At 41.2% G+C, this 24,978-nt stretch overlaps 1 protein-coding gene across 4 annotated transcripts in view; it reads right to left on the bottom strand.

Annotated features, from left to right (window-relative positions):
* The window catches only part of cux1b (cut-like homeobox 1b), an 87,003-nt gene that overhangs the window by 53,617 nt on the left and 8,408 nt on the right, over positions 1-24,978 (bottom strand). For all 4 annotated transcript variants that reach the window (XM_047390629.1, XM_047390628.1, XM_047390627.1 and 1 more), the window contains exons 2-3: positions 10,204-10,314; positions 1,769-1,816 (exon numbers count right to left, since the gene is read on the bottom strand). In XM_047390629.1, coding sequence (XP_047246585.1) covers positions 1,769-1,816; positions 10,204-10,314 — 159 coding nt within the window. The remainder of the gene's footprint in view (positions 1-1,768; positions 1,817-10,203; positions 10,315-24,978) is intronic.

The following is a 24,978-nucleotide window of genomic DNA, read 5'->3' on the forward strand; positions in this document are numbered from 1 at the left end:
CACATACATACATACGTCAGCAGCTTGTGGCACCATCACTCAGCACCGCCTTGCTTCCCTATCTAGTGTGTGAAGGGCATCAGGCTGACCTGTGTGTGTGTGTGTGTGTGTGTGTGTGTGTGTGTGTGTGTGTGTGTGTGTGTGTGTGGCCCCAGTGGAGTCTGATAAGAGGAGGCTATGGGAAGCAGAGACTGAAGCCTTGGATAATGGAAAAGCTTATCTGATCGATGGACCAACAAGGAACACTAAGCATGCAACACACACACACACACACACCCCGTTTACCAAGCTGATGCCTTGTGGAAACCGTACTGGTAAGGTAATAATTATGACCAGAGGGCATCCACCTTTCAATGACAAAGATTAAACAATGTGTCGGACCCTCCAAATTCCTCCTTCTAAAACTTTTTATTGTTCCCTCAGAGCTCCGCATTCATTAGTAATGATTAAAGCTTGTTGGGGGGGCAGGGGGGCGGCTTTAAGATGAGTGTGAGACTCCAAGAAGACCCCCAACCCCCCCTCTGTTTCTTGCTGCTGTCTTGTTTCTGATCAAAGGGTTTGAGGGCTAAGCAAACAAAGACTGGTTTAAAATTACACATTCTGAAAGCGACTCAAGTTGTGGCATGCAGGCGCGCAGAATAGTCGCCTGATTGATGGGGTGCTCTGAGACTGGCGCGGGTGTACAGTATTATCTCAATAATCATAAGATAATGTCTTTCTCAGTTCCGCGGCCACCCACTGCGCGTCTCTTGCGTGTCCTGGTGTGTACGCCATCGAGGTGTGTCAACATGAGGATGGTGGAAACAGCTGACAAAGCCCCAATTATACTGCTGCTGTTTTTATTCTCTAAATAGATTGTGGATCATCAGCAGAACGCGGTGGAACCGCGAGAAATTACTGTATTTTTACACAACCGCCAGCTGTGTTTGTTGTCTTGACACAAGAATATGGAAACTAACCCAGTGTTAAACTGTAATATTCCATGGGCTGTAGTAAAACAGATCATGTCACTATCTATTCAGTTGATTTTTGCTTGACTGCGTGTGTGTGCGTGTGTTTCTTTGTGTGTGCGTCAGCGTGCACCCACCCACTCCGACCCTGAATAAAGCCCCAGTCTTAACCAGCCGTCTCCACTCCTACCCTCGGACTTTCACATATTGGAGTGAACTAGAAATGTGCGGCTGCCAGAAAGGAGGAGTCAAGATGGAATCAGGCCAAAATGATGGAGGACGGCAAAGTATTAAGAGCATGATATAGTACATGCGCTGCTCGGTCACCTTTTATTGATCCTGGTAAATTCTCCATTAAACTGAAAGTAAGTAAATGTGGCATAATAAGAGGAAAAAACGGTTTATAATTCATCAAAAGACCACTGAATAATACAGAGGAACAAAGTGTGAGGAAATAGCAGTCAGTGAGTTGTGACTGGATAGAGCTAGGATTTTGTGGTGATTTTCTTTTTGCAGGATGCAATTTAAACACACCCTCAGGCTACAGGACTTCATGAATAGGACAGAAAATCAAGAGCAGAGGAGAGCAAAGCCAAGGAGGAGAGGAAAAGGGGGAAATGAGATAGTGCCGAGGGAGAGAGAAAAAACAGGAGTCGGTGCAGAGAAGAAGTGACAATGTAGGAATGAAGAGAGAAGAAAAGGAAGCGAAAGGCACTGAAGAATGTCAAACATGGTTTGTAAACCGCATTGTTTAAATACTGTAAATGGAACAGTGATGGTCGCTAGTGTCAACCGAAATTTGTAAATATAAAACTCACCTCTCCTTGGAAGCTCTTCAGCAGAGGTGCAACCTGTTTCCGTAAATCCTAAAAGATAAAATGCAGGGAGATTAATAAAAACGGTCTATGAAAATCTAAAGAACATTTTATTAAAACTAGAGAAGCACCCAAGAATTTGTCTGCTGAACAGAACCGGTCCTGATCGGCTGGTCAGAAACTAAAAGTCTGATCTTTCGCCAATCAGCGAACACACCTCATATTAGTGCTTCAACAACACTCTAAATCCATTGTTGTGTGAGTGATAAACATTAGAGTGGGAAGGAAAAAGGGTCGGTTTATACCCCGAGGTGCTTTGCCGGACTGCGTTTCTGCGAAGAACAGGTGCAGCACCACCTGGGCCACCCAGAGGCACCACTAGTGCATGCAATTCAGCAGTAAAAGGAGACAAGGAGCAGGCCTCAAGCTAATGCACATTGCATCAGTGGCGCACCGGGTTTTTTACTACAAACCAAATGCTTAAATCCTTCAGGTCCTACTGCATGACTTTCCAGTACCAGTGAGCAGTTTTAGATTAGGCAGGCAGTCCAGTATATATCAGGGGAACATGCAAATCACCGTGCTGTTAGCAAAGCCTGCATCCTGACAGACTGAACTGGAGCGTACGATAAAAAGCTCAGCAAAATAGGACATTCTGTACAGGAACATTAGATTTGCAGTCTATGGACACAAACACAAAACCGACTAATGAAGATGTTAAGTAGGGCAACGACAGCTGTTTGCAGAGGAGAATCTGCACCTTTTAAAAACCAGCAGGAGAACGCCAAGCAGGAACTGTGGGATAGCAGGCATCCCAAGCTGACCTGTGACCAATGTCTGGGGCTGGACTAATCTCGAGCTTGTCCAGACAGGCCGTTTGTCTGGGGCTTAGGACAGGTCATGAGTCCGTGACCCTGCTTCATTGTTACCTCATTAGGGGTCGGGCTGGCTGTTTGTCTGGGCCATTTCAATGTTCCCCTGTTGCGTGTAATGACCTGCACCCTGCACCCCACCGTCTCCTGCTCAGGGCTGCCTCACACAAAAAACCACCAGATAAGTGGCTGTTATAAAATTTGCATCTGATTGTGATTATGTTTTTTTCATTCCAGTGTACTTTGGAGATTAGCTTTACACACTCCCGTTTGGATGAGAAGGTCTTTCATTTAATTTTGCTTTAAAACATTGCTACACCCAAGTAAATAATTATTTTAAAACATCCACTAAGCGGCTTAAAATTGTTCTCAGATCAATATCTAATGTTAGGAGGTTGGCGTCTCTTCCAGTAAAGTCTATTAGTCCTGCTATAATTACTTACATTATGCAAATCCCAAACTTCACATTGTGTTTAGGAAGCGCTGACATGTTGGAGATGGAAGTAATTTTTTCTCAGACAAATTACAGGTTTCCTACAAATATTCAAAGTTCACTGTTTTCCAGACATAGCTGTTCATATTGTTAACTAGTCTGTATAAGAGTTTGGACATTTGAGTATTAAAAAATGTATTTCAAGTTCAACAAATCATGAAAGACAGTGGCTTCAGCGTCCAGAGAGATAAAGGGCTGTTTCACTGCTTAGATACATCTCTAAATCCAGAGTGTAATCTTTCTGTCCAGGTTGGTTGGGTCTTTTCTTGTCTACAGGTCCTTCTCAAAATATTAGCATATTGTGATAAAGTTCATTATTTTCCATAATGTAATGATGAAAATTTAACATTCATATATTTTAGATTCATTGCACACTAACTGAAATATTTCAGGTCTTTTATTGTCTTAATACGGATGATTTTGGCATACAGCTCATGAAAACCCAAAATTCCTATCTCACAAAATTAGCATATTTCATCCGACCAATAAAAGAAAAGTGTTTTTAATACAAAAAACGTCAACCTTCAAATAATCATGTACAGTTATGCACTCAATACTTGGTCGGGAATCCTTTTGCAGAAATGACTGCTTCAATGCGGTGCGGCATGGAGGCAATCAGCCTGTGGCACTGCTGAGGTCTTATGGAGGCCCAGGATGCTTCGATAGCGGCCTTTAGCTCATCCAGAGTGTTGGGTCTTGAGTCTCTCAACGTTCTCTTCACAATATCCCACAGATTCTCTATGGGGTTCAGGTCAGGAGAGTTGGCAGGCCAATTGAGCACAGTGATACCATGGTCAGTAAACCATTTACCAGTGGTTTTGGCGCTGTGAGCAGGTGCCAGGTCGTGCTGAAAAATGAAATCTTCATCTCCATAAAGCTTTTCAGCAGATGGAAGCATGAAGTGCTCCAAAATCTCCTGATAGCTAGCTGACCCTGCCCTTGATAAAACACAGTGGACCAACACCAGCAGCTGACACGGCACCCCAGACCATCACTGACTGTGGGTACTTGACACTGGACTTCTGGCATTTTGGCATTTCCTTCTCCCCAGTCTTCCTCCAGACTCTGGCACCTTGATTTCCGAATGACATGCAGAATTTGCTTTCATCCGAAAAAAGTACTTTGGACCACTGAGCAACAGTCCAGTGCTGCTTCTCTGTAGCCCAGGTCTGGGGAATGCGGCACCTGTAGCCCATTTCCTGCACACGCCTGTGCACGGTGGCTCTGGATGTTTCTACTCCAGACTCAGTCCACTGCTTCTGCAGGTCCCCCAAGGTCTGGAATCGGCCCTTCTCCACAATCTTCCTCAGGGTCCGGTCACCTCTTCTCCTTGTGCAGCGTTTTCTGCCACACTTTTTCCTTCCCACAGACTTCCCACTGAGGTGCCTTGATACAGCACTCTGGGAACAGCCTATTCGTTCAGAAATTTCTTTTTGTGTCTTACCCTCTTGCTTGAGGGTGTCAATAGTGGCCTTCTGGACAGCAGTCAGGTCGGCAGTCTTACCCATGATTGGGGTTTTGAGTGATGAACCAGGCTGGGAGTTTTAAAGGCCTCAGGAATCTTTTGCAGGTGTTTAGAGTTAACTTGTTGATTCAGATGATTAGGTTCATAGCTCGTTTAGAGACCCTTTTAACGATATGCTAATTTTGTGAGATAGGAATTTTGGGTTTTCATGAGCTGTATGCCAAAATCATCTGTATTAAGACAATAAAAGACCTGAAATATTTCAGTTAGTGTGCAATGAATCTAAAATATATGAATGTTAAATTTTCATCATGACATTATGGAAAATAATGAACTTTATCACAATATGCTAATATTTTGAGAAGGACCTGTAATTCGAAGGCGGTCCTAATTCGAATAAAGCACTTAAAGTGCATTTTGGGTAAAAAAAAAAAAAAAAACATTCTTTTAAAAAGACTTCATAATTTCTAAAGAGTATTAAAAACATCTCTGTTCAATGTAGGCCTAAATGGTACATAGCCTGAATTTATATGGTCCTTTTCAAGTCATATCGACCACTCAAAGCGATTACACTAGAGCCACAATCACTCAGTCACACTTACATTCATACAACGATACATAGATCAGGAGGCAAGTTGAGGTTAAGTGCCTCGCCCAGTGGTACATCGACACATAAGTTAAAATCGAACCTACAACGTTCAGATTTGAATCACATTTCTACCCACTGAGCCACAGTCACCCACATTATTCAGTTCAGGTGTGGTTAGTCTGATGTGAGATTTTTAGCTCCTTCCCTGCTTCACAAGAGAGAAATACCAGGTCATTGTAACAGAGAGTGCCACAAGATCTAGTTTCACCCCTGGTAAAACCCTCATATTGTTTGAAAAACTTCTAAACAAATAACAATGACAAAATTTAAGATGAACAGGTTCTGGCAAATCCTTGATTTAAGAGGGTCGGAAGCAGTGGTCCCCACCCAACTATTCTGGATGTTTTAACTCTGGTTCATCATACACCTGACTCAAATGAGATTGGACCCTGAGGACAAGCATGTAGAGCAAGGGTTGTCAGTTCCTGTTCTCGATTTACCAGCTCTGATAAACCGGTCATTGGATCAAATACTGAATACAAAAGTATTAAATGGGTGAACCTTAAAACCTCCCACCCATTTCAGTCCATAAGCACCTCAAACACATGCACACTGATGCACTTTTTGAGTTTAGTGAAAGAATATGCTTCGATGCATACATTAATTTCTGCCTCCGTCGAAGAACATGCAGCACATTTTCTTCAATTTAGCACCTTAGAGTAAAGAATTATTAGAAGTATTAAAATTGTAATTTGCAGGTTATACCCAGCCCTTAAAAAAAGTTTTATTTTTCCAATTGTTAACATTTGGCTTTTGCAGTTTCCAACTTTAAGGCAGGGCTCACATGGAAATTCACCTAACATACAGCAGCAAGCTACCTCTGCTGGACAGTGAAGGTTTGAACCCCCTCTGGTCCACTCTGGAGTCCCTCTCCCTCCACCACTTCTACAGATTTATGACCAAATAACATCACAAAGCACACAGACACCATGGTCAATCTATGTGTGTGTGTGTGTGTGTGTGTGTGTGTGTGTTTTGGAAGGAGAGTGAGGGGCCCAGGCAGGAGGAGATGGATGGCTGGTGTGTAAGCTGCCGGCAGACAGCAGACAGGCCAGCCCGAGGAATCCTCCAGGGAGTATGGAACTCCCATTCCCTGTCTGTCTGCCCTGCGGCTAAACACAAACGCATGTGTGTGTGCGTGTGTGTTGTTTTACTACCAATGCCTCTGGCCAGCGATCCTTGGGGCATTTTACAATTATTCCCATCTCCTCCTATTTTAAACACTGTAATAGCACAACCTTAACTAAAAGGAAATTAAAAACTAGATTAATAATTTAGTCAAATTAGGAAGCACAGCGAGATGGAGTCTGTGGGAGGGAAGAAAATCTGTGCGTCAGTCCTAATGAATTATAAAAACTTTGTTTTCACGCTGCATTTCTTTGCGCTACTTTCCAAATGCTACAAATGCCGCTGTGTGAACGTGTGTGTGTTATTATGCAGACCATGAGTGCAGTTCACACTGAGTACAGCTCGGCAGACTAGACACAGTCAACGTGGGCCGGTCTCCTGGTTTCTGAATAATGGATCAGAGACGGACTCCCGCTCTGCTTAATGCAGTCTGATCTGATGTGACTGTGATCTCTGTTGACTGGTGTGGACCACAGAGAGCTGACAGCCCCCTCTATGGGCTGGTCAATCACACACAGAGCCATGCGGATGAAAAAATGTAAAAATCAACTCCACACACACACACAGATTTTTAATCAAGCGCAGGCCATCGCATGTTATGAAGCAGGCTGTTTAGTAGGCAGTGCTGATGCTTCAATACTTCCAACCGCCCAGAGTTTTAGTGCCGATTCCTATTGAGCCTGTTAGAGCTCTGTAATGAATCCTGTCGCTCGTCTGGCCTGGCTCAGATTCCTCCTCCACATACCAGGGAGATGCCAGGGGCCACACAGACGCCAGAGGAGCCTTCCTAAATCACAGCCTTGTTACACTGATGAATGTGTAAGTCCTGTTCTGTGATCTAGGCTATCTGCCTATGTGTTCCTTTGTATGCCGCTGTGTGCTGATGGTCATACAGTTATACTTGGAAATGAGATTAGAGATGAATACGTAAGGTGAAGTGGAATCGCAGCGTTTGTGTGCAGGTACGGTTCTTCTACAGCAGGAGGATTACATACTGAAGTCAATTGTCACAACCCTCATCCTGTGGTAACTATAATAGGCCTACTGTCAACTCCATAGAGAGCTGACAATTTTCTACCCACCGTCTACAGCATTCATCCATTATTCATTCTACCATCAATAATTCACCATGGTGACATTACCAATAATAACACAACAATACTTTATTTTCACTGTGAGGTTTAAAAAGTGTTGCCTTGGTAACGGAGATGAAACAAATATTCCCAGGAGGAGTGATGGGAACACAGGAACAGGACAGAATTCCCTCCTGATCCCACTTAGTAGTGTTGTCACACTCTTTTTCTGTCCTTACCCCTCCTGCTCAGCCTTGTTCTGCCTCTCTTGTTTTTCTCTCCCTCTCTCTCTCTCACACACAGACACACACTCAGGGACTACACTTTCTGCTCACATAAAAAACTAGGTCAGATAATACAAACTCCTGAGGGGGTTTCTGTTTTGTCTCTTTAGGATTTCAGGGAAACTAATGGAGGGACTATTTTTGGGAGACGAGGTCGCATCTCTGCTCTGTCTTCTCCTCCCCTGCTTTTTCAGTAAATAATCACAGCGGCATTTATGAACAAAGCAGATGCTGAGACACACTCTCAAGGTGCGTTTCGACTCTGCAGCCCAGAACGTCCTGTTTTACCCCTGGCTGTTTCTTGTGTGGCGTCCAAGACCAGGCTGTTAATGTAAATTGCATCTGTCGATGCTGAAACGGTCACTCCTATTTCAGGAGTGTGGACCAACATCTTATTCAGCTTCTGTGTGTGGAAGACAGGCTCCTATCATGGTAATAGAAACCATAAATTTCAGGAAGAAAACTATAACCAGTGAGTCTGTCAGAGATTACACTTTATAACTTCTGTAAAGTCACTCCAAATCTCTTGAAAAGGTCAAACTAAGAAACGTGCTAGTAAAGACTTCTGAAAACTTTTGCTTTTGGATTAGAGTGAAGAGAACAAAGCAGAGCATGTTGTAATCAGCATTTTAACCTGATATTTCACAGTGGTTATATTCTGAAACATATTTAAAGTCACTTCAAAGAAGTAATGTGACCCGTCTCAGAGTACCATTAAAAACACACATACACGGCAACATCTGCCTCACTTCTTTCAAACAGTTTTTGATAAAATTATGTGGTTGTTTTGATATAGATCTCAAAACAAACACCATAAATCTTCCCAATTTTATCAGTTTACATCCGTTAAATTGGCTTTGAAGAGAGAGTCTACTCTCTGCTTATGCAGATGTTTAAAGTGGAAGTCAACTCTTCATTTATTTGTTTAAAGAATGCTTTCACAAAAGGTTAGCTAATTTTATTAATGTATTTGAATTTAAACATTGTGATGCATCACATTTAACAATTAACTTTGAGTCTTATGTTTGCAAATGAAAAGTACTAAATACTAGCTGTGCAAAGAAAAATTAACAGATAATGTGACCTTTGAGGTTTTAAGAGCAAGACTCTTTTTTAGGAACTAGGGTAGTCTGACAGACCATTACTACCTACCATAGTTCTTGCTGCATTTACCCCAGAAAAAGGCCATAGTAGGAATGTAGTACATTTTCATAAACCACAAAAGTCTGTAGGGAGTTTTGTGGAGGGAGAGTGATGAGCTTTTCAAATGTTTTAAATTTTTTCAGCATTACAATACAGTCGTGTTACTCTACAGCTCATGTGTTCCATCACCTTTAACCAACAGATTTGAAAGTAATCTTTAATAATAAACTTGATAATCTGTATTTTACTTGTCATTCCCATGAAATTTGCCCTTTGCATTTAACCCATGTCATAAGGACCCGGGGAGCATGTCAGGGCTTAGGGTCTTGCTCAGGGACCCAGAGTGGCAGTGGGTTTCGAACCAGTAACTTTGAGCCTTCTCAGCAAGCAAACAAAAAGTATGCATCTGCGAAATTTCTTTAAAATGTTAGGTATAATAGTTATAATAGCTTTCGATGAACTTTCTATTGAAGTTACATGTGCTATAGGGTTATTATTTTGACAAAATCAATGATGATTATTTCATTGTTGAAAATCACTTAATTTAGCAAAGCAAACCACTCTCTAATACTCAAACGACTAAACAAGATGTTGCTCAACACTGCTGCAGCAGAAGGAGTTACCCGCTCAATGTCAGGGGTCATCTACAGGAATCACACGGTTTTTGTCCCCACAGTGGAACCAGCACTCAAGAAACGGACAATACATTAAAAGGTTCCAGGAAAACAAGTTTCCGGAGAGAGAAAACATTTTACTTTATGAAATGTTTTGAGTCCATCCAAAACAAAATTCCACCCTCGGTTCTGAGAATATCTAGAAGGTACTACCTCCCTAGCATTTCCATTTTGTGAAGTATGTTTTTTTCCCCCTTATTTGTTCTTACAGTGACAGCTGTATCTGACCCCAGGAAACTATCCTTGTTACTGGAATTGGTTCCTACAGTAAGAACAGAAGGAAAGTATACACTCATATTCAATAAATCACAATATGCGTTCCAACATGGCTGGTTTGTCAGATTAAAAGTAACTTTTGAAAAAAAACCTTCAATCAGGTATTAAACATAATTTTCATTAAGCCCACATATCTGTATTAAAACGTTTTTTTATTGGTCTGATGTAATATTCTATTCTTACACATGTTTTCATTAGCTGTAAGTGGAAAATTATAAAAGAAATAAAAGCTAGAAAACATCACTCTTATTAGTTCTATATAATGTGCTTCATTTAGTGAATTAAGTTACTGAAATAAATGAACTTTTCAATAATATTCTAATTGATTGAGTATGACTGAATGAGATTAGGGTGGGTGTCTATAAGTTGCAGCTCTCTCACCTCTGGAGTCGTCTTCTTGAACTCGCGGCTCAAGTCGATGAGTTTCTTCCTTGACTGTTCGCTCTCATCCTGTCTGTTGGCAAGCTGTGTGGCGGTGGCGTCTAGTTCTTTCTGTAATACAAACAAATTTTGCATTCGTTTTTCTAGTTTGTGTTTTGTAAAGCATAATTGATGTTAAAGTCGTTAAAATGATCACCAACATTCAGAAGCCATTTTGGAAAAATGCAGTCATCCATCAAGCTGAAGACCACCCAGAGGACACACCACAACACCTTTCCCCAGCCAAAATAAGCTCTGCTACGGTATCTGCTACTCCTGGCTGTAACATCGTAGTCATTCAGCTTGTCAGTCAATCAGATACAATTGTGTCAGACGTGTAAACCTTTGTAGCAAAAGCCTGCTGTTCGTACAAATTCAACAATTATTAACCGCCAGCCCCAGACAACTCCTCCCCTCAACAATTATGAAAAACAATGTTGTCAAGGCTGATCTCAGGCCCGCCTTTGACAACATTTATTTTGCATTTGTTATTAATAGCTATTAATGGGCCTTGTTCCAGATGATGAGTAGAACTCTGACAACAACACATTTAAGACTTGTACCGATTGTATCTCTCTTTGCTGACTGTGTGGCAATTGCTGGATTATGTTTCAGTTGGATTCCTGCCCTCTCAACTCTGCAGCCTCTCTGCAGATCATACACTCAGCCAGCAGTTCCTCGGTTTAGTCTCCTCAGTTTAAATCTATCCTTCATTGTGCACCTCGCTCCTCATTCATAACCCCCTCCCCATTCCCCGCCAAACTCTTCCAGCCACCCCCTGTTAGGACGTCCACCCCTGAGAGTGATTAAACGCTGCTGAAGGGCCGTTATGCTAACTAATGCACTAATCATTTAATACACACATTACCACAGGGGCCCTTGTGGCCCAGTCTGCTGACAAGGTCCCAAAACACACTCATGAATATATAGCCGCACCCCCCGAAAACACACAAAACAATCCTCTAAAGAAATAGCCTGATCAAGCACTAATTAGTAGATTTTCCCTCGTCAGCATTAAGTTTAATTCCCTGGCCAGCCTCAATTTCTGTTTTATTCACAAACCAGGATAAGAAGAAAAAAAACAGACTTTATAGCAGAGCAAGATGTCGGTAAAAAATAAAAACTTGCTTACACGCCATCTTGCTCCTGCTGCCTATGGTGCGGTTGATGTAGCAGCCTGTCTGCCCGTGGCCATGGAGCAGCTGCGCTATGTGTAAGTGAATTTGAGCGTACGCGGGCGCTTGTGCAAAGCATGATGAAAGGAGGAGCCTAACACATTTTTATTACTTGAAATTAATTGTCAGAAACTAGGTGTTCCACTTCATGGATGGAGACCAGCAAAAGGAACAAGGATTCTGGTTCACAGTTACACTGGAAAACAATGATTCAATGTGAGTACAGCAACGTAACTGATCTGATGAACATGATCTGAACCAAAACAAAAATCAGCCTCCAGCAGAGACTTCAGTTTAATCCCCAAAATACAGAAATGCTGAGTACAGATACGTCAAACAGAGGAGATCCTTGTATTAAAGATCCACTGATCTGGCTTTTCATGGCCGATAAATGCTTCTGGTTTTCTTAGAGGATTGACTTGTTGATCCTGGCCGAGTCTGAAGTTTTTACTCTAGGCCCTACAACATACACCAGAAAGAAATGTGCTGCAGGTACTTTGATAGGTAATGGTTTTGAACGCTGCAAAAATGGAGAAAAAAAGAAGGAATTAAAAGATAATTTGCACCCATGTATGAAAGCACACGTCCCTTAACTTTATCTGCTTTTTAGCAAACTTAAAGTACATGCTACCCTTTGATGTGTTCAAAGAATCCCACACAGAACGGAAGTTAAGACATTCAGGATGAGGCAAAACTAAACTCGGCCCGAGTTTCCTTGATCAGCTCTAAACGCCAATTAGCAGGTCTAATAAACAATATCAAATATTTCTCCATTCGTTAAGTACATCCATACAAAGAGCTCTCACCAAACTACCAACTGATGCACTTTTGTAAAATCTAATAAAGGCTAGGGAGAAATGCTTGTATGCATGAATGCGGATCATCTTGTGAAAGTTTCAATTCCAGTTGCATTCCTAGACTAAACCCTTGACTAAAAAATATGCTGCAGCCTTTTCTCTTTAATGTGTTATAGTCCTTGGAATTAAAAAACAACTGACATGGGAATTTGACTGGTTGGACCTCAAATAAAGAAATGTTTTATCAGCAAAGAGAATCCTGATCGATGCATCTCTAAAATAATCCTAGTCCCAAAGTAGAGCTCTGCCTCAGGAGGTCATGTGCCAGTCCCCAACAGCCTCGACTCACTTCAATGCCCAGCGCATATCCCACAATGTTACCAAATCCCCATTCCCAAAGAAATTCTCACCGCTAGACTAAACACATGACGTCACACATTAAAAGACTGATTCGGTCCCAAGTGGGCAAGTGATTATATGCATGGCCTTAGGTGAAACTTTTTGTTTAGTTTTTTTAATGAAAACGGGACCCTTTAGACCCAATCAGGTTTTGACTATACAGCAAACTATACGCCCACATCAGCAGACCCCAGTAGACTTTACACTCATTTCACCGATAGAGCATGACATCCAAGAGCTCACAATCCCTCCTGCCAGACTTTATTCTTACACATTATACCCTGTATTAAAAAAATAAAAACCCAAATTTATGCACCTAGGGTGAACTACTGAGCAAGCAGCCTCTGGTGTTTTCTCTGCTGAATGCCGTTTTTGTATTACATGCCTTGGAAAAAGACAACATTGACAACATGAGCTTAAGGCCTGTCCACCCTCACACAAACAATGTTTTTAATAAGGAAAAACAGATACACGCTTTCTGAAATTAGTTTTTTAGTGGCTCCATGTGTACCCAACAAAGTGAGGTTTTACAAGAACCACGTCGCAGCCTAAAGTTCTTTATTCTCCCTGTGTTTGTGTAATAAATATAGGCTGGAGACAAACCTCAATCTTTTACAGTTCCTAAAAGACATATTGAAATAGGAACACTATGCATTAAGCTTATAAACACACTTCACTTTTCCTGAAAGGTTACATTTTCATTGTAAGAATAGCTGATGGGACAAGGAGTTAAGTTTTTAAGCTTTGCATGTTAATTTCTGACCTCTTACATCAAACCGTTCCAACACTTTGCACTGTGGACTCTGTGTGCCTAGCCGTTCCAGTTGACTGATCCTTCCTAGCACCCACGTTGGAGCTGATATTACTGCTGAGGCTAAATATAGCAGATAGCTCAATTAACAGATGGCTAAACAGAAAGATGAAGACCCTTCATTTTTATAAACAGTGAACAAAGACAGGCCAAAATGAATTTGTAGCAGCCTGCAAAGAGGTCAACGGGACAAACTTGGTCTCCAGAATACCGAAAATCTGTTTCCGAGAAGGGGATCAAGTAAAAACAGATAGATCTTTAATTAGGCTAAGTTTAAGTCATATGAGGTGAGCGAAGATGATTCATTTTCTTATTTCATTTGTCCCCTTTGTACAAGTTTAAGTTTAGTACAAAGAGTACTTTTTAAAGAGCAGTGTTAAATTCAAATTAAATACTTCAAAGTCATCGTGCATGGCACTGATTTTCTTTTTAACAGAGTTGATGTTAATGATTGACATAAGCTTCCATGTCAAGCTGTCAAACCAATAAAAAATACTTCAAATTAACAGTTTGCAGAGAGAGCATTCTATATTAGACAATTGAAGTTTTCAGCAAAAGAAAGACCTAATATCCACAACGGGAAAAGTTTTAAAAATGTAGTTTAAAAAATGCTAAAATGTTCCTTCATGGTGTTCTCAGAGTGCACAGACTTTTGTCCAACTGTGTGGAGCATACATAAACGCAGCACTATGCTCTTTCCAACTGTTTCTTCACACTGCCGACCAGCTGGCTGAAAGAAAGACATTTTTGAGCTCTTTGGAAAACTATGTGATCACTAAAAACACAGACAGTTATGATGTAGTAACTAAAGTGCACTGGGCTCAAGAATGTGGCCTCAATAGTACATGTTCCTGGAAATCAAATGTGCATGCGATGGAAGAATGCACAGTGTATGTAAAGGGGCATGGCCTCAACATCAATTGTTTATTCAAGATTATTCCCAATAATTCCCTATTAATTCCAATAAATGCCCCTTTTCTAACGAACATTTCTTGGAATTATGCAGCCCTACCCAGTATTCGTATTAAAAGGTATTGCTGATTTAAAAGGTACAGTTGGCAAGCCACAAGCATTATGTATTACCGAGGGGATGGCTACTGGAACAGATGGCCTGGCTAATTAACCAGCTAAAAGCATCTTCTTAGACTCAATAATTATAAGAATTTCTGCACAACTTCTCAACTACATTTATATTTTGTTTTGAACTTTTGTTTCATCATAATAAGAATTGATATTTTTCAATCATGGTTATAATAAGAGAATCATGGTGGCCCAGGCATAGTCTACTGAGGTTAATTCCTTGTGTTAAACATGTCCTTAGCATAAATTTGAAATGATTTTTAAATCTGAAAACAGTAAAACTTTACTGGGACTTTTATTTAGAAAACATATTAAAATGAACTCCAGCGCTATTTTGAAATAGAGCAAAGCCCGCTAAAGTCTGCACCGTCTAATTTAGCAGAGGATGGAACAAGTGTGTGTGCATGAGAGCATTAAGTGGGCTATAATGTCTGCGTGATTGCTGCAACAGCCCTGCTTGGCTTGGCCGGACTGGCCCACAGCAGCAGTCCCTGTCCTGGTTCATTTGGTCGTCTGGTCAGCTGTAAAGACGATTGGAACAGATTGCCAACACTCCCTCGAGACTTCAGCACCGACTTGGCCAAGAAGCCTCTCGTACGCTGCTCCACACGCGTGTTCTGTCACATGAGTGCACAGACAGGCCCGCCGCAGTAACTTTGCGAGCCCAGTTTCTCCATGTTCTTTTGAACTGTGCTTCAGAAGATGAAGTCACCAAACATGCTCACCCGGCAAAATCTGGCATGGGGAGCGTTGTTTGCAGCTAGGCGGGGAGTCTGGGCCATTTGAAAACAAGAATCTTTCCATCTACTACTGTGAGAAAAATACTGATCAGTAATAACAGTCATGGGTAAACAAATCCCATTACCAACAGCTAACAGAACTTAGGTTTATGTCTGTGTGCTCAGCCCTCCTAATGAAATTCCTTCCACTCATCTGCAGGCAGAGAGAGGCCTTCTATCTGACTAATTCTGTCTAATTACTCTAATGAGCCACAGGTGATGATACAGTGTGACTGATTAATTAAATGGGAGGCCCCAATCAGGCATGTCTGATTATGCCAATCATATTGACTTCAGACATAATGGAATAACAGAAGACAGACGCATTTTAATTGGTATCAAAACTTTGTGGAATTCCTTATGCCCTCACCCACCGACGATGACAAGCCCGATAAGCCGGTGGAATGACAACAAAGTTATTGTTATGTACACAGTATGAAGTCGATCTGCAGCTGCTGCCTGTACCGTCATGGTGATCAGGAGTTTAAGCCAAGGATGAATATCTCACACTACTTGGTGTTAGCTCTGATGCTCTGGAGAATAACTAAGAATGTGAATCCAATAAACATTCTGTTTAGTCTATTGGAATAAATTGTAAGTTGTCTCCCTTTACTCTTTTTATTAGAGATTTTTCAGCGAATCGGCTGGTGACTAAAATCTGAAGACTTTCACCTTGATCGCCGCTGATTGACTGACTAGAAAAAAATAATCCTTTTTCGATTGGTAAACGCAGCATGAGGGGTCAAAGCAACAAAAATGAACTTGAAATGAATTGAAGGTGTGAAATACTGAACATGGTAAAACTGAGTGCCGTAAAAACCATCATGTGATTTATTTTGCCACTGTGAAAATTAGATCTGCTCAAAATGATCACAGTGTAATTTTTTGTTACTTCCGGTAGATCGGAATACGGCAGCAGCCCCAGCGCAACCGCAGAGTTTTGTAGTCAGTGACCCACAGCATCCCATTCATATTGGCAATTTTTGAGAGCGCTGTATGCTGAGTTGTGGACCCTAAAGAACTTCCAGCAAATTGTTTATTGTCCCATTGCCATACAAGAGCGAGTGATATCACTGCCTACTACTGAAAATGCTTGGGAATGGCTATGGACTACTAGTACTTCTCAGACGCACAGGGGGTGCTGCCATATTCTGATCTACTGGAACAAAAATTACACTGTGAACGAGATGAATGATAAAATTGAAGTGGTAAAAATCGAGGCGCTAAAATCAAGGCAGTGAATTAAAACAGGAAGCATTAAATTTGATAACCTTAATATTTATACCATTAACATTTACCATGACCTCCAAATTCACAGTTTCTAATTTTCACAGAGGCAATATTAATTACAAGTTGGTTTTTATGGCACTCAATTTTACCATGTTCAGTATTTCACACCTTCAATTCATTTCAAGTTCATTTTTGTTACTTTGACCCCTCATAGCTGAGTGCTATCAGCTCACAGTAACAAAACTAGGTCTCCACAATGTACCGTGCATTTCCAGTCATTTGCAAGTGTGTGCAATATTAACATTGCAAAGAACTGCTTGGATTGCAATAAATAGCAGGTAAGATACATACAATGCTACGCAGTATCTAGGGTCTGTGTATTTATTCATTGCAAATCATATCATAATAGAAGCAGTCACCAACATAGTTGCATATTGCATGATTTTCTGATGATATGCAGCCCAAACACTACTCTTTGGAGTGGATTGCTGTTACTGAGGGAAGACAGTTTACTATCAGTAAGATGTTTAAAACGAAATGACAAAGTCCAATGTTAGCAGGTATTAATCTACAATCTCACAAGGCAATATTGTTAAATTTGATGCAGTTCTGTTCAGCAGAACAAGGTCCCTGTTCCAAGGTGGGGTTACATTGAGCCTGTCAGCTGTATCAAACCAGCAGATTGGTTAATTGGGAATTAACCTGACAGACTCACAATCAGCTGATTTGGGAAATCAGCTGATGCTAATGCCGAGGCAGATTTATACAATGTATGTTTGAATAGCTCATCTTTCCTGTGCCCTGAAGATATATTTACTGTTCAACAAGCTTACAATGATAAGACACCTTTCTGCAACAGCTAATGGAAATATTACCAATAATAATGTCAGAACCTTAATATAAAAAAAAAATTCGAATTAATAATTGAGGGTAAAAAGCCACATTCTCTAAAATACACAGAGACTTCTATACCACCCATGCTAATTGGCAGTATAAGATGCTAAATCCAGATTAAAATGTTGACTCCAACTCAGTCTGCGTTTGTTATAAAATGGTAAAATCCTTTTTTACAGTAACTGCTCTCTCACACACAGTGTGACGTCCCCGCTCCCAATGCTGTTCAAACCAATCATGGCAGAAGGCTAGAAAATAAAAATACAGTAGATGCTATGCTTCTTATGTCATAGTTCTTAAAGAGAAGACAGAATCTACTGAAATCTTTTCCAACAGGTAAAAGCTATACAAAAACAATAAATCAGAAATTGGCAAAAGAATACCGGTCTGTGGATCTATAGCTTTGATCCATACATCATGTAGGCCATCGGCTCCACATTCAGTACAGGTTTTACATCTAGAGTATGACCTCTAAATTTAACTCGGGTATTAAAAAATACATGCACTTTAGCAGTGGTTACCATAGAAGCCCCACTACAGAGGAGATCAATATATGAAAATAAAGATGTCAAGTTTTTATTACAAAGTGAAGAGAATTTAACAGCCTTTGTACTTGGCATCATGACACAGATGTTTAAGAGATGCTTTTTTTTTCTGCCAGAGCAGTCACTAATCTTTCCTTTCATCTCCAACATGTCTGAAGCTGTTATGTGGTTATGATAGTAAACAGTAAAGGCGTCTGGAAAGATGTCTTATCTAAAGATCTACCAAACCTACCTTTCAACTCCACCCCCACTCCATCATCCGGCACAGAGCTGCATCTCCTAGGCGGCTGACTGGTCTCTATGCCAAAACCTACTGTGTGCGGGAGGAGTTGTGGGGTGACGGCTCAGTCAGGAGCGACAGCCGCACTTGCTACAACATCACGGTACACGATCACAGATCACATGCAAGCCCCCTCAAGACACAACACAAAAACAGCAAAGATAAGAGACTGCGATCCTGCCTACCTTTGACATAGCAGGTCAGAGAACTTAAAATACACCAGCAGATGCTGTTTTCAAAACCACACCGGGTTTTTGAGACGCAAGTCATATCCTCCTGAATCTCCGTTTTTGCTTTTCCTCTACCCCCCTTTGGAGCAAAAGCCACAAAGTTTTCAAGCTAACACAATAGTTTCAGTGTAACAGCTGAGGTATGAGTGATTTCAGCCTGTGAGTTTGTATGCAGAGCGGTTGGGGATGCGCGGGCGGGGGGGGGGGGTTCAGCCTAACATTCTCTATAGCCTAACAAGACGCTTGTGCTCCCTGAGCGTTTTGCTCCTTTTTTTGAACATAGATCCATATCTACCAACAGCGCGGGAGCTGTCAAGACTCAGCTCGGCGATGCTGACGCAAGCCCGGATCAAAAACAGCCTTTTTACACTGCTGCTTCATTTGTATCGATCCATGTTTTTCTGCTGAGAGACCGGTTGTTGTTTTATCTCCCCAACATCCAAAGCCTTACTCTCCTGAAGCTTACTGAGAGCTAGTCATTATTTAGCCTGACCTATTGTCTGACAAGGGGGATTCAAGGGCCTGCACGGAGCCTAAATACAAATATAATGAGACTAAGATGGTTTCTGGCGTAAAGGAAGTGCAGCTCACTTGGTCTCATTTTGCAGAGTTCGAATTTCGCTGGAGGCCTGTGTCACAAAGGGTGAGTGGTGTGGAGAGCGCAATGGGAGGAGAGGGGTATGGCGATATGTTAGGGTGTAATGCATTGGTGAAAGGGCAAGATTTTTCATCCCTGCGTTTACAGGGTGGAACGGCTGGGATATTGAGATCCAAGATAGGATCAGAGGGTAGTGAGCTGTTTCAGCTACGATAAAGGCCAGGCATTACAAACACCGCACCGATAGCGAGAAAGAGAGAACCAGAGAGACACAGGGAGCGAGAGAGAGAGAGAGAGACTATCACACCTCTCATCCCTGAATTAATGCCTCCATTCTGCCAGGAAGCCATTCTGTGCCAGTGAGGGGAGATTGGGGAGGGGATGAGTGAACAGATACAAACTAAAAAATGGAAACGTGATCATAGAGTTGGGGTGGGGGAGTGATAGGGATTAATTAAGTCCAGAGGAGGGGACCAGGGCTCTCTAGGCCTTACAGCACATTCACAAGCCTGAGATCCAGGAGGATTTACAGTGAACTTATATTGTGATGCTAACAACTTATATGATATAAACTGCAAATAGTGGAACCAAGGGATGCACTGATCAGACCGGCCAATACAGACATTGTTCTGCCCCTCTGATTCCAGCTTTGACTGATTTTTTTATTTTATTTTAAAGCATAAAAAGGAAATAACTTTGGCCACAGATTCTTTAATGGAGGTAATAATTTAGAACGTAGTAAATATATATTTGGTTCTGATGTATTTATTGAACAGATATTTAACAGTACTTAACCTACTAATCACAAATTAGATCCAATTATAGGAAAATTGCTAGATTCTGATTTCTGGATGAATGATTGATGCATTTCCAAAAACAATTCTTGTGTTGCCAAAGTTGTTTTTTAATACATTTTTTTAAAGTTTGTTGCATTCATGCATTGGTATTTTAACTGTGATACGCAGACAGTATAAATAAACATTCTGACGTTCTGCACTTTATATATTTATATTCTTTCTAGTGAACTAGTCAGGCTACCTGCTCAGAAAGCAGGCCTTCAATCGGCTGCTGCAACTCTAGTTTCAGAACAGATTTATCTTAAGAGTGGCATTTGTTTAGTTTTCAAACAGCAGAATTTGTCTTTTTTCTAAGTAGAGTATGGTATTGATATCTTTATTCCTCTCTAACCTCTAACCTTGAAAACTGGCTCAGAGTTTATCTGTTCTTTCTTTCTAGGTGAAACAACTAAAGGAGCTACATCCATTAAAAATTACTTTTCCTTCCTATAGAAAGTACTCCTGGATCAGTGCTTCTTTGTTCTCTTTGTGTCTCTGCTCTGTTCTCTCAAACCCCCAGTCAGTCGTGGCAGATGGCCGCTCACACTGAGCCTGGTTCTGCTGGAGGTTTATTCCTGTTAAAAGGGAGTTTTTCCTCTCCAGTGTCGCTACATGCATGCTCAGTATGAGGGATTGCTGCCAAGTCAACGCCAGTGACTGTCCACTGTCTCTACATGCTCATCTGGGAGGAGGGAATGCTGCAAGTCACTGACTGGATGCAATCTGCTGGGTTTCCTTAGACAGAAAAACTTTTTATCCAATTTGAATAAAAAGCTAACTCCAACTGTACTGTTCAATTGTTAGGATTAATAGGAATGTATGTACCTGACTGTTGTGAAGTGCCTTGAGACGACATGTGTTGTGAATTGGCGCTATATAAATAAAACTGAATTGAATTATTCCGCCAACTGACCAGCAGTGTGCAGCAATAGGTGGGAGAGGGGCATCGCTGCATTACTCCATATTCCATAAAAAAGGTAGAGAACTTTGATCACGCCGATATTTTTTCTGATATGTCATAAAACTCTGGAAAAAAAAAAAGAAATTAAAAGATTTCCAGTTTTCTTTCCTGTCTGACCTACTGATTCCCATTTTGACTTTTCTTTTTTACCAGGGCTCTAAAACATACAAATGAATAAAAATGCACAGCAGTTTGTTCGGTAGTAGAAAAAGTTTTAAATCCAACATAAAAAAAAACAATTACAAGATTATCCTCATTTATTCAACCAAACCTTTATCAGATTTCTATTCTGTTAAAAATAAGTGCAATAATGTACAAACTGCTGGTTGATGTGTTTATAGAATAAAAACTTCAAGAGTTCTCAGTTTTGGTGTATTTAATGAATACCTACTTGAAATGCACATCATAGAGAGCATCACTGGACAATGACAGAGTCACAGGTGCAGTACAGCAGAGTAACACTACAGACATCCACACCTTCCTCTACTCATCTGCGATCTATTTTTGACCCAGAAAGCCTCCGACCCTTGACAACAGAGCAGTGTTCGGTGTTGTTCTGTCTTCAGTTCGTTAGTCCATTTCATGTTGTAATTCACTTAGACTTCCATATAAGGATGACCTGCAGCTTCATGCTGCTGGCACAGAGGCAGCGTGGTGAAAAAAGGGTGTCCGTCACTCATGTGCCTCTGATACATCAGATCCCTGCTCCACATGATTTCTTTTTTCCACTTTTAAATTTAGCCTCGTCTATCTGTTGTATCCAGTAATTTTCTAGACGCCCGATGACACATCAGCGTGAGTTGTGCCATGGCCTATAAAAGCAGCATGTTGATTTCCTTGCATAAATTAAAAGGCATACATCAAAATGCCCCATTAGGTTAGGCATCTCTCTATGCCTAGACTCTTTAATGTGTCTGGTCCGTGCTGTCACTACCTTCTAGAGAGGCCTCATCTTCTGACTGAGTTTGACACTCGCGGTCTATACGATCAGCGTCAACAGAACATGTCCAGGGGCTTTGTCTTACTCAGCCTTTGTGAGCAAGACTTTTCTGCACTGCTTGCATGACTTTTGAGAGGAAAACAGTGAGAAGGAGTGAATGAGCATAGCTAATCCTTGCCATAATGACAGAATAATTACCCTGCGTTAGGCTAAGTAATGAGTTGTAATTATATCATTTATCCTGTGTTGAGAAAATGTGATATAAAGGCTGCACAATGACGGAGGAAGAATCAAGCTCACTGGGAAGTATGAAGAAGCATGTGTAAGAGCTCAGGCTCTTTCTATTGATTGATCCAAACATCAAACGAACCACTAGAGTAATAGGGGGAGAGAAGGACAGCTAAAAGCTATTTGGAGCCTTCACTGCATAAAAGACTTGACCTGTTCCACGCAGCCTACATATCAAAACCATCAAACAGCAATCAATAGACCAAAGCGGTCAACTCAACACACCGTCACCCTACTAAAACATCAAACCCCCAGCCCAAGCGTTGGATGATAGGCTACACTCGGCTTATCCATTACCATCAGATAAAGAGGAGATAAAACACAGAGCCTAATCCTTTCATGTGTCGTGACAGCCACAGCAGCCTCCGAGGCATTCCTTCAGTCTGGCTCTCAAATAGTTTTATGGCGGAAGGCAGCCATTCAGCCAGTCAGCCAGCCAGCTAGTCAAGCCTGTTCTGGTCTGTTTGTCTTATTTCACAGTTTACACGCTGTTTTATAGGTAGTTATTATAGTCGCCATGGTGATACCATACGTTTTTATGGTCTTTTGGTCTGAGGGCAGAGTGTGTAATAAATGAAAAAAAACAAACAAACAAAAAATCACATGAAAACAAAGCCTGGCAAAACACACTCCTGCTGTGGAAAGGTCTTGCCTACCTCCCTTCCTCCATCGCTCTTTATCAGTCTTGCCGAATGCCTATCTCCCCACTTTCAGCTTTATGTGAAACATGGATAGGCCCACAGATTTGTCCTCTCTCATTCCACATCTGGAGCTGATCAGAGGGCCTCCTGGAAGTTGAGGCCTCTGGGCCTATTAATAACCGTACCGCTGAACTCAGGGTCAGACAGCAGTCAGCGGATGAGCCTGTGTCTACTAATCACACAGTACCTTCCCCCTTACTCGAGAGGGCTACTCTCACTTTTGGAAATGAGATGGATGGCTACACAGCTTAGCAGTAAAAAAAACTGATTTAAAGACTTAAATGACAGATAATGGGCCCCAAGCAACTCAAGATGATGCTCAGAAATTCTTCACCAAAACAAAGGCTTAAATGTAACCTTCTCACATAACTTGTGGCCATTTGGTTAAAAAAAACAACCTTAAAACATGAGAAGCTGAGAGGGTACCACTAGCACCGAATCTCATGTAACCACTTGCTCCTCATTCTTGGCGTTCAACCCATGTTTTTAGGAGGTAGGGTGCCTTAACTAGTGTGGAGTAGGGTGAGGGCAAAGGGGAATGGCTTGCTAACCATTATAAACTGGGATTTTGCACAGGCACTCGTGGAAACGAAAAGAATTGCGCTTGCAAATGTAAAAATATTTTCTTGATGACATTTTTTTAAGGCACAATAACCACTGTAATGCAAGTGAAGTATCCCCAAATATAACAATAATTAAGACCACTCTTAATTATTAATCTGCACTAAAAAGCACAACAACTGTTTGCTATTTCAAGTATTTACCACAATAATAGCGTAGTTTGATGCATGGGTTGGTATGAGATTCTCATGGTATGTGATATCAATCACTATCAATCAATATCTCATTTATATTTAGTTTTTGTACCATTGTTGTCAGTGTTTTTCACATCAGGAAAGTTTTCCTCACAGGCAAATTTGTTGATTTTTGTCTCTAGGTGATGGAAAGCTATGGTAGCCCTATTTAAGCCAGCAAGTAACCCCACAGTGAGACTAATCCTCAGTATTCCAAGTATGCCTGAAGATAAATGTGGTCTGTGTTTTTGAACTATATACCACTAAAATATGGTCTTTATTTGGATTTGGACTGTGACATTACTGAAAATCTAAATGCATTCTATTAGATCTATTTTTCAATAGGGTACATTTGGCATTGCATAAACATTAATGTTTGCTTATATCTGTAACAACAGATAATTGTTTATGACACGTATGGGCATATTAATTATGCCAAAAAAGTAGTAATCAGTAAAACCTGATGATGTATCCACTTCTTGAAGCAGTTCTCCATTTCACAGTGTGATATTTTAACCACTTCCTGAATTAAGTGTCAAGGGATATGGGACGTGGTAAGGGGGGAGGGGTATGCCTAGTAACTGGTATTCAGCCTAAAATCTAATGTTGTGTTTTTCCTCACAATAATTGCTCAAACAAGTTCAAGTTCAAGAAGGCTAGCCCTAGTAAATGCAAGACAGATGGTAAAGTCATCATCTGTTCATGCTAAAGGTTAGGCCTGTCAGACAGCCCAGGTCATGCTAAGGCCATAAAGGTCGCGCCACCTCTGAACCATGGCTCCAGCCTGACAGCTGCGCAGCCCAAAGGTTAGGGGGAGGTTATGGTCATGGGCTTCAATAAATTTAACAGCAATTGAGCATCATTTGTACTGAATTTCCCACGTTTCAGTGGACAATGTCAGGGATCAATTATTGCTTAGGCATCAGGCTACTTCTATTGACAATAGCAGGGTGCTAGCATTTACTATCAATGTCATGCCCACTATGAGAAGAAGCTGGCTCCTTTAAATGACTGCAGTAAAGATACACATAAGCAGTTTGTGGCATTTTTAAACAGTTGCTAAAATGTTTCCCTCACTTCAGTTTTCCGGACCGACGACATAACTACAAAGAAAAATCAGCCCATCGCTGATCATACCCATCGCAGACCACAGTCTGTAAAGTAGAACCCGCCTCCCTGGCCCATCTGACACAAATATGCACCTGTGAATACAGGGTAGTTGAATCATCATAATCGGTGGTAGTTTTCTGCTGAGCCTAGCCAGCAGTGCATGTTATTTTTAGAGGGCTGACACAGAAGCAAGCCAGCCATTTACTATGCGAGAGGCCAGAGGAACCATCACATCTCTGGTGTAAACTACTGAAATGAGGACATTGGGCTCCGTACAACAGAAGGTAG

The sequence above is a fragment of the Girardinichthys multiradiatus genome, chromosome 18, assembly GCF_021462225.1.
Source record: "Girardinichthys multiradiatus isolate DD_20200921_A chromosome 18, DD_fGirMul_XY1, whole genome shotgun sequence".
NCBI lineage: Eukaryota > Metazoa > Chordata > Actinopteri > Cyprinodontiformes > Goodeidae > Girardinichthys > Girardinichthys multiradiatus.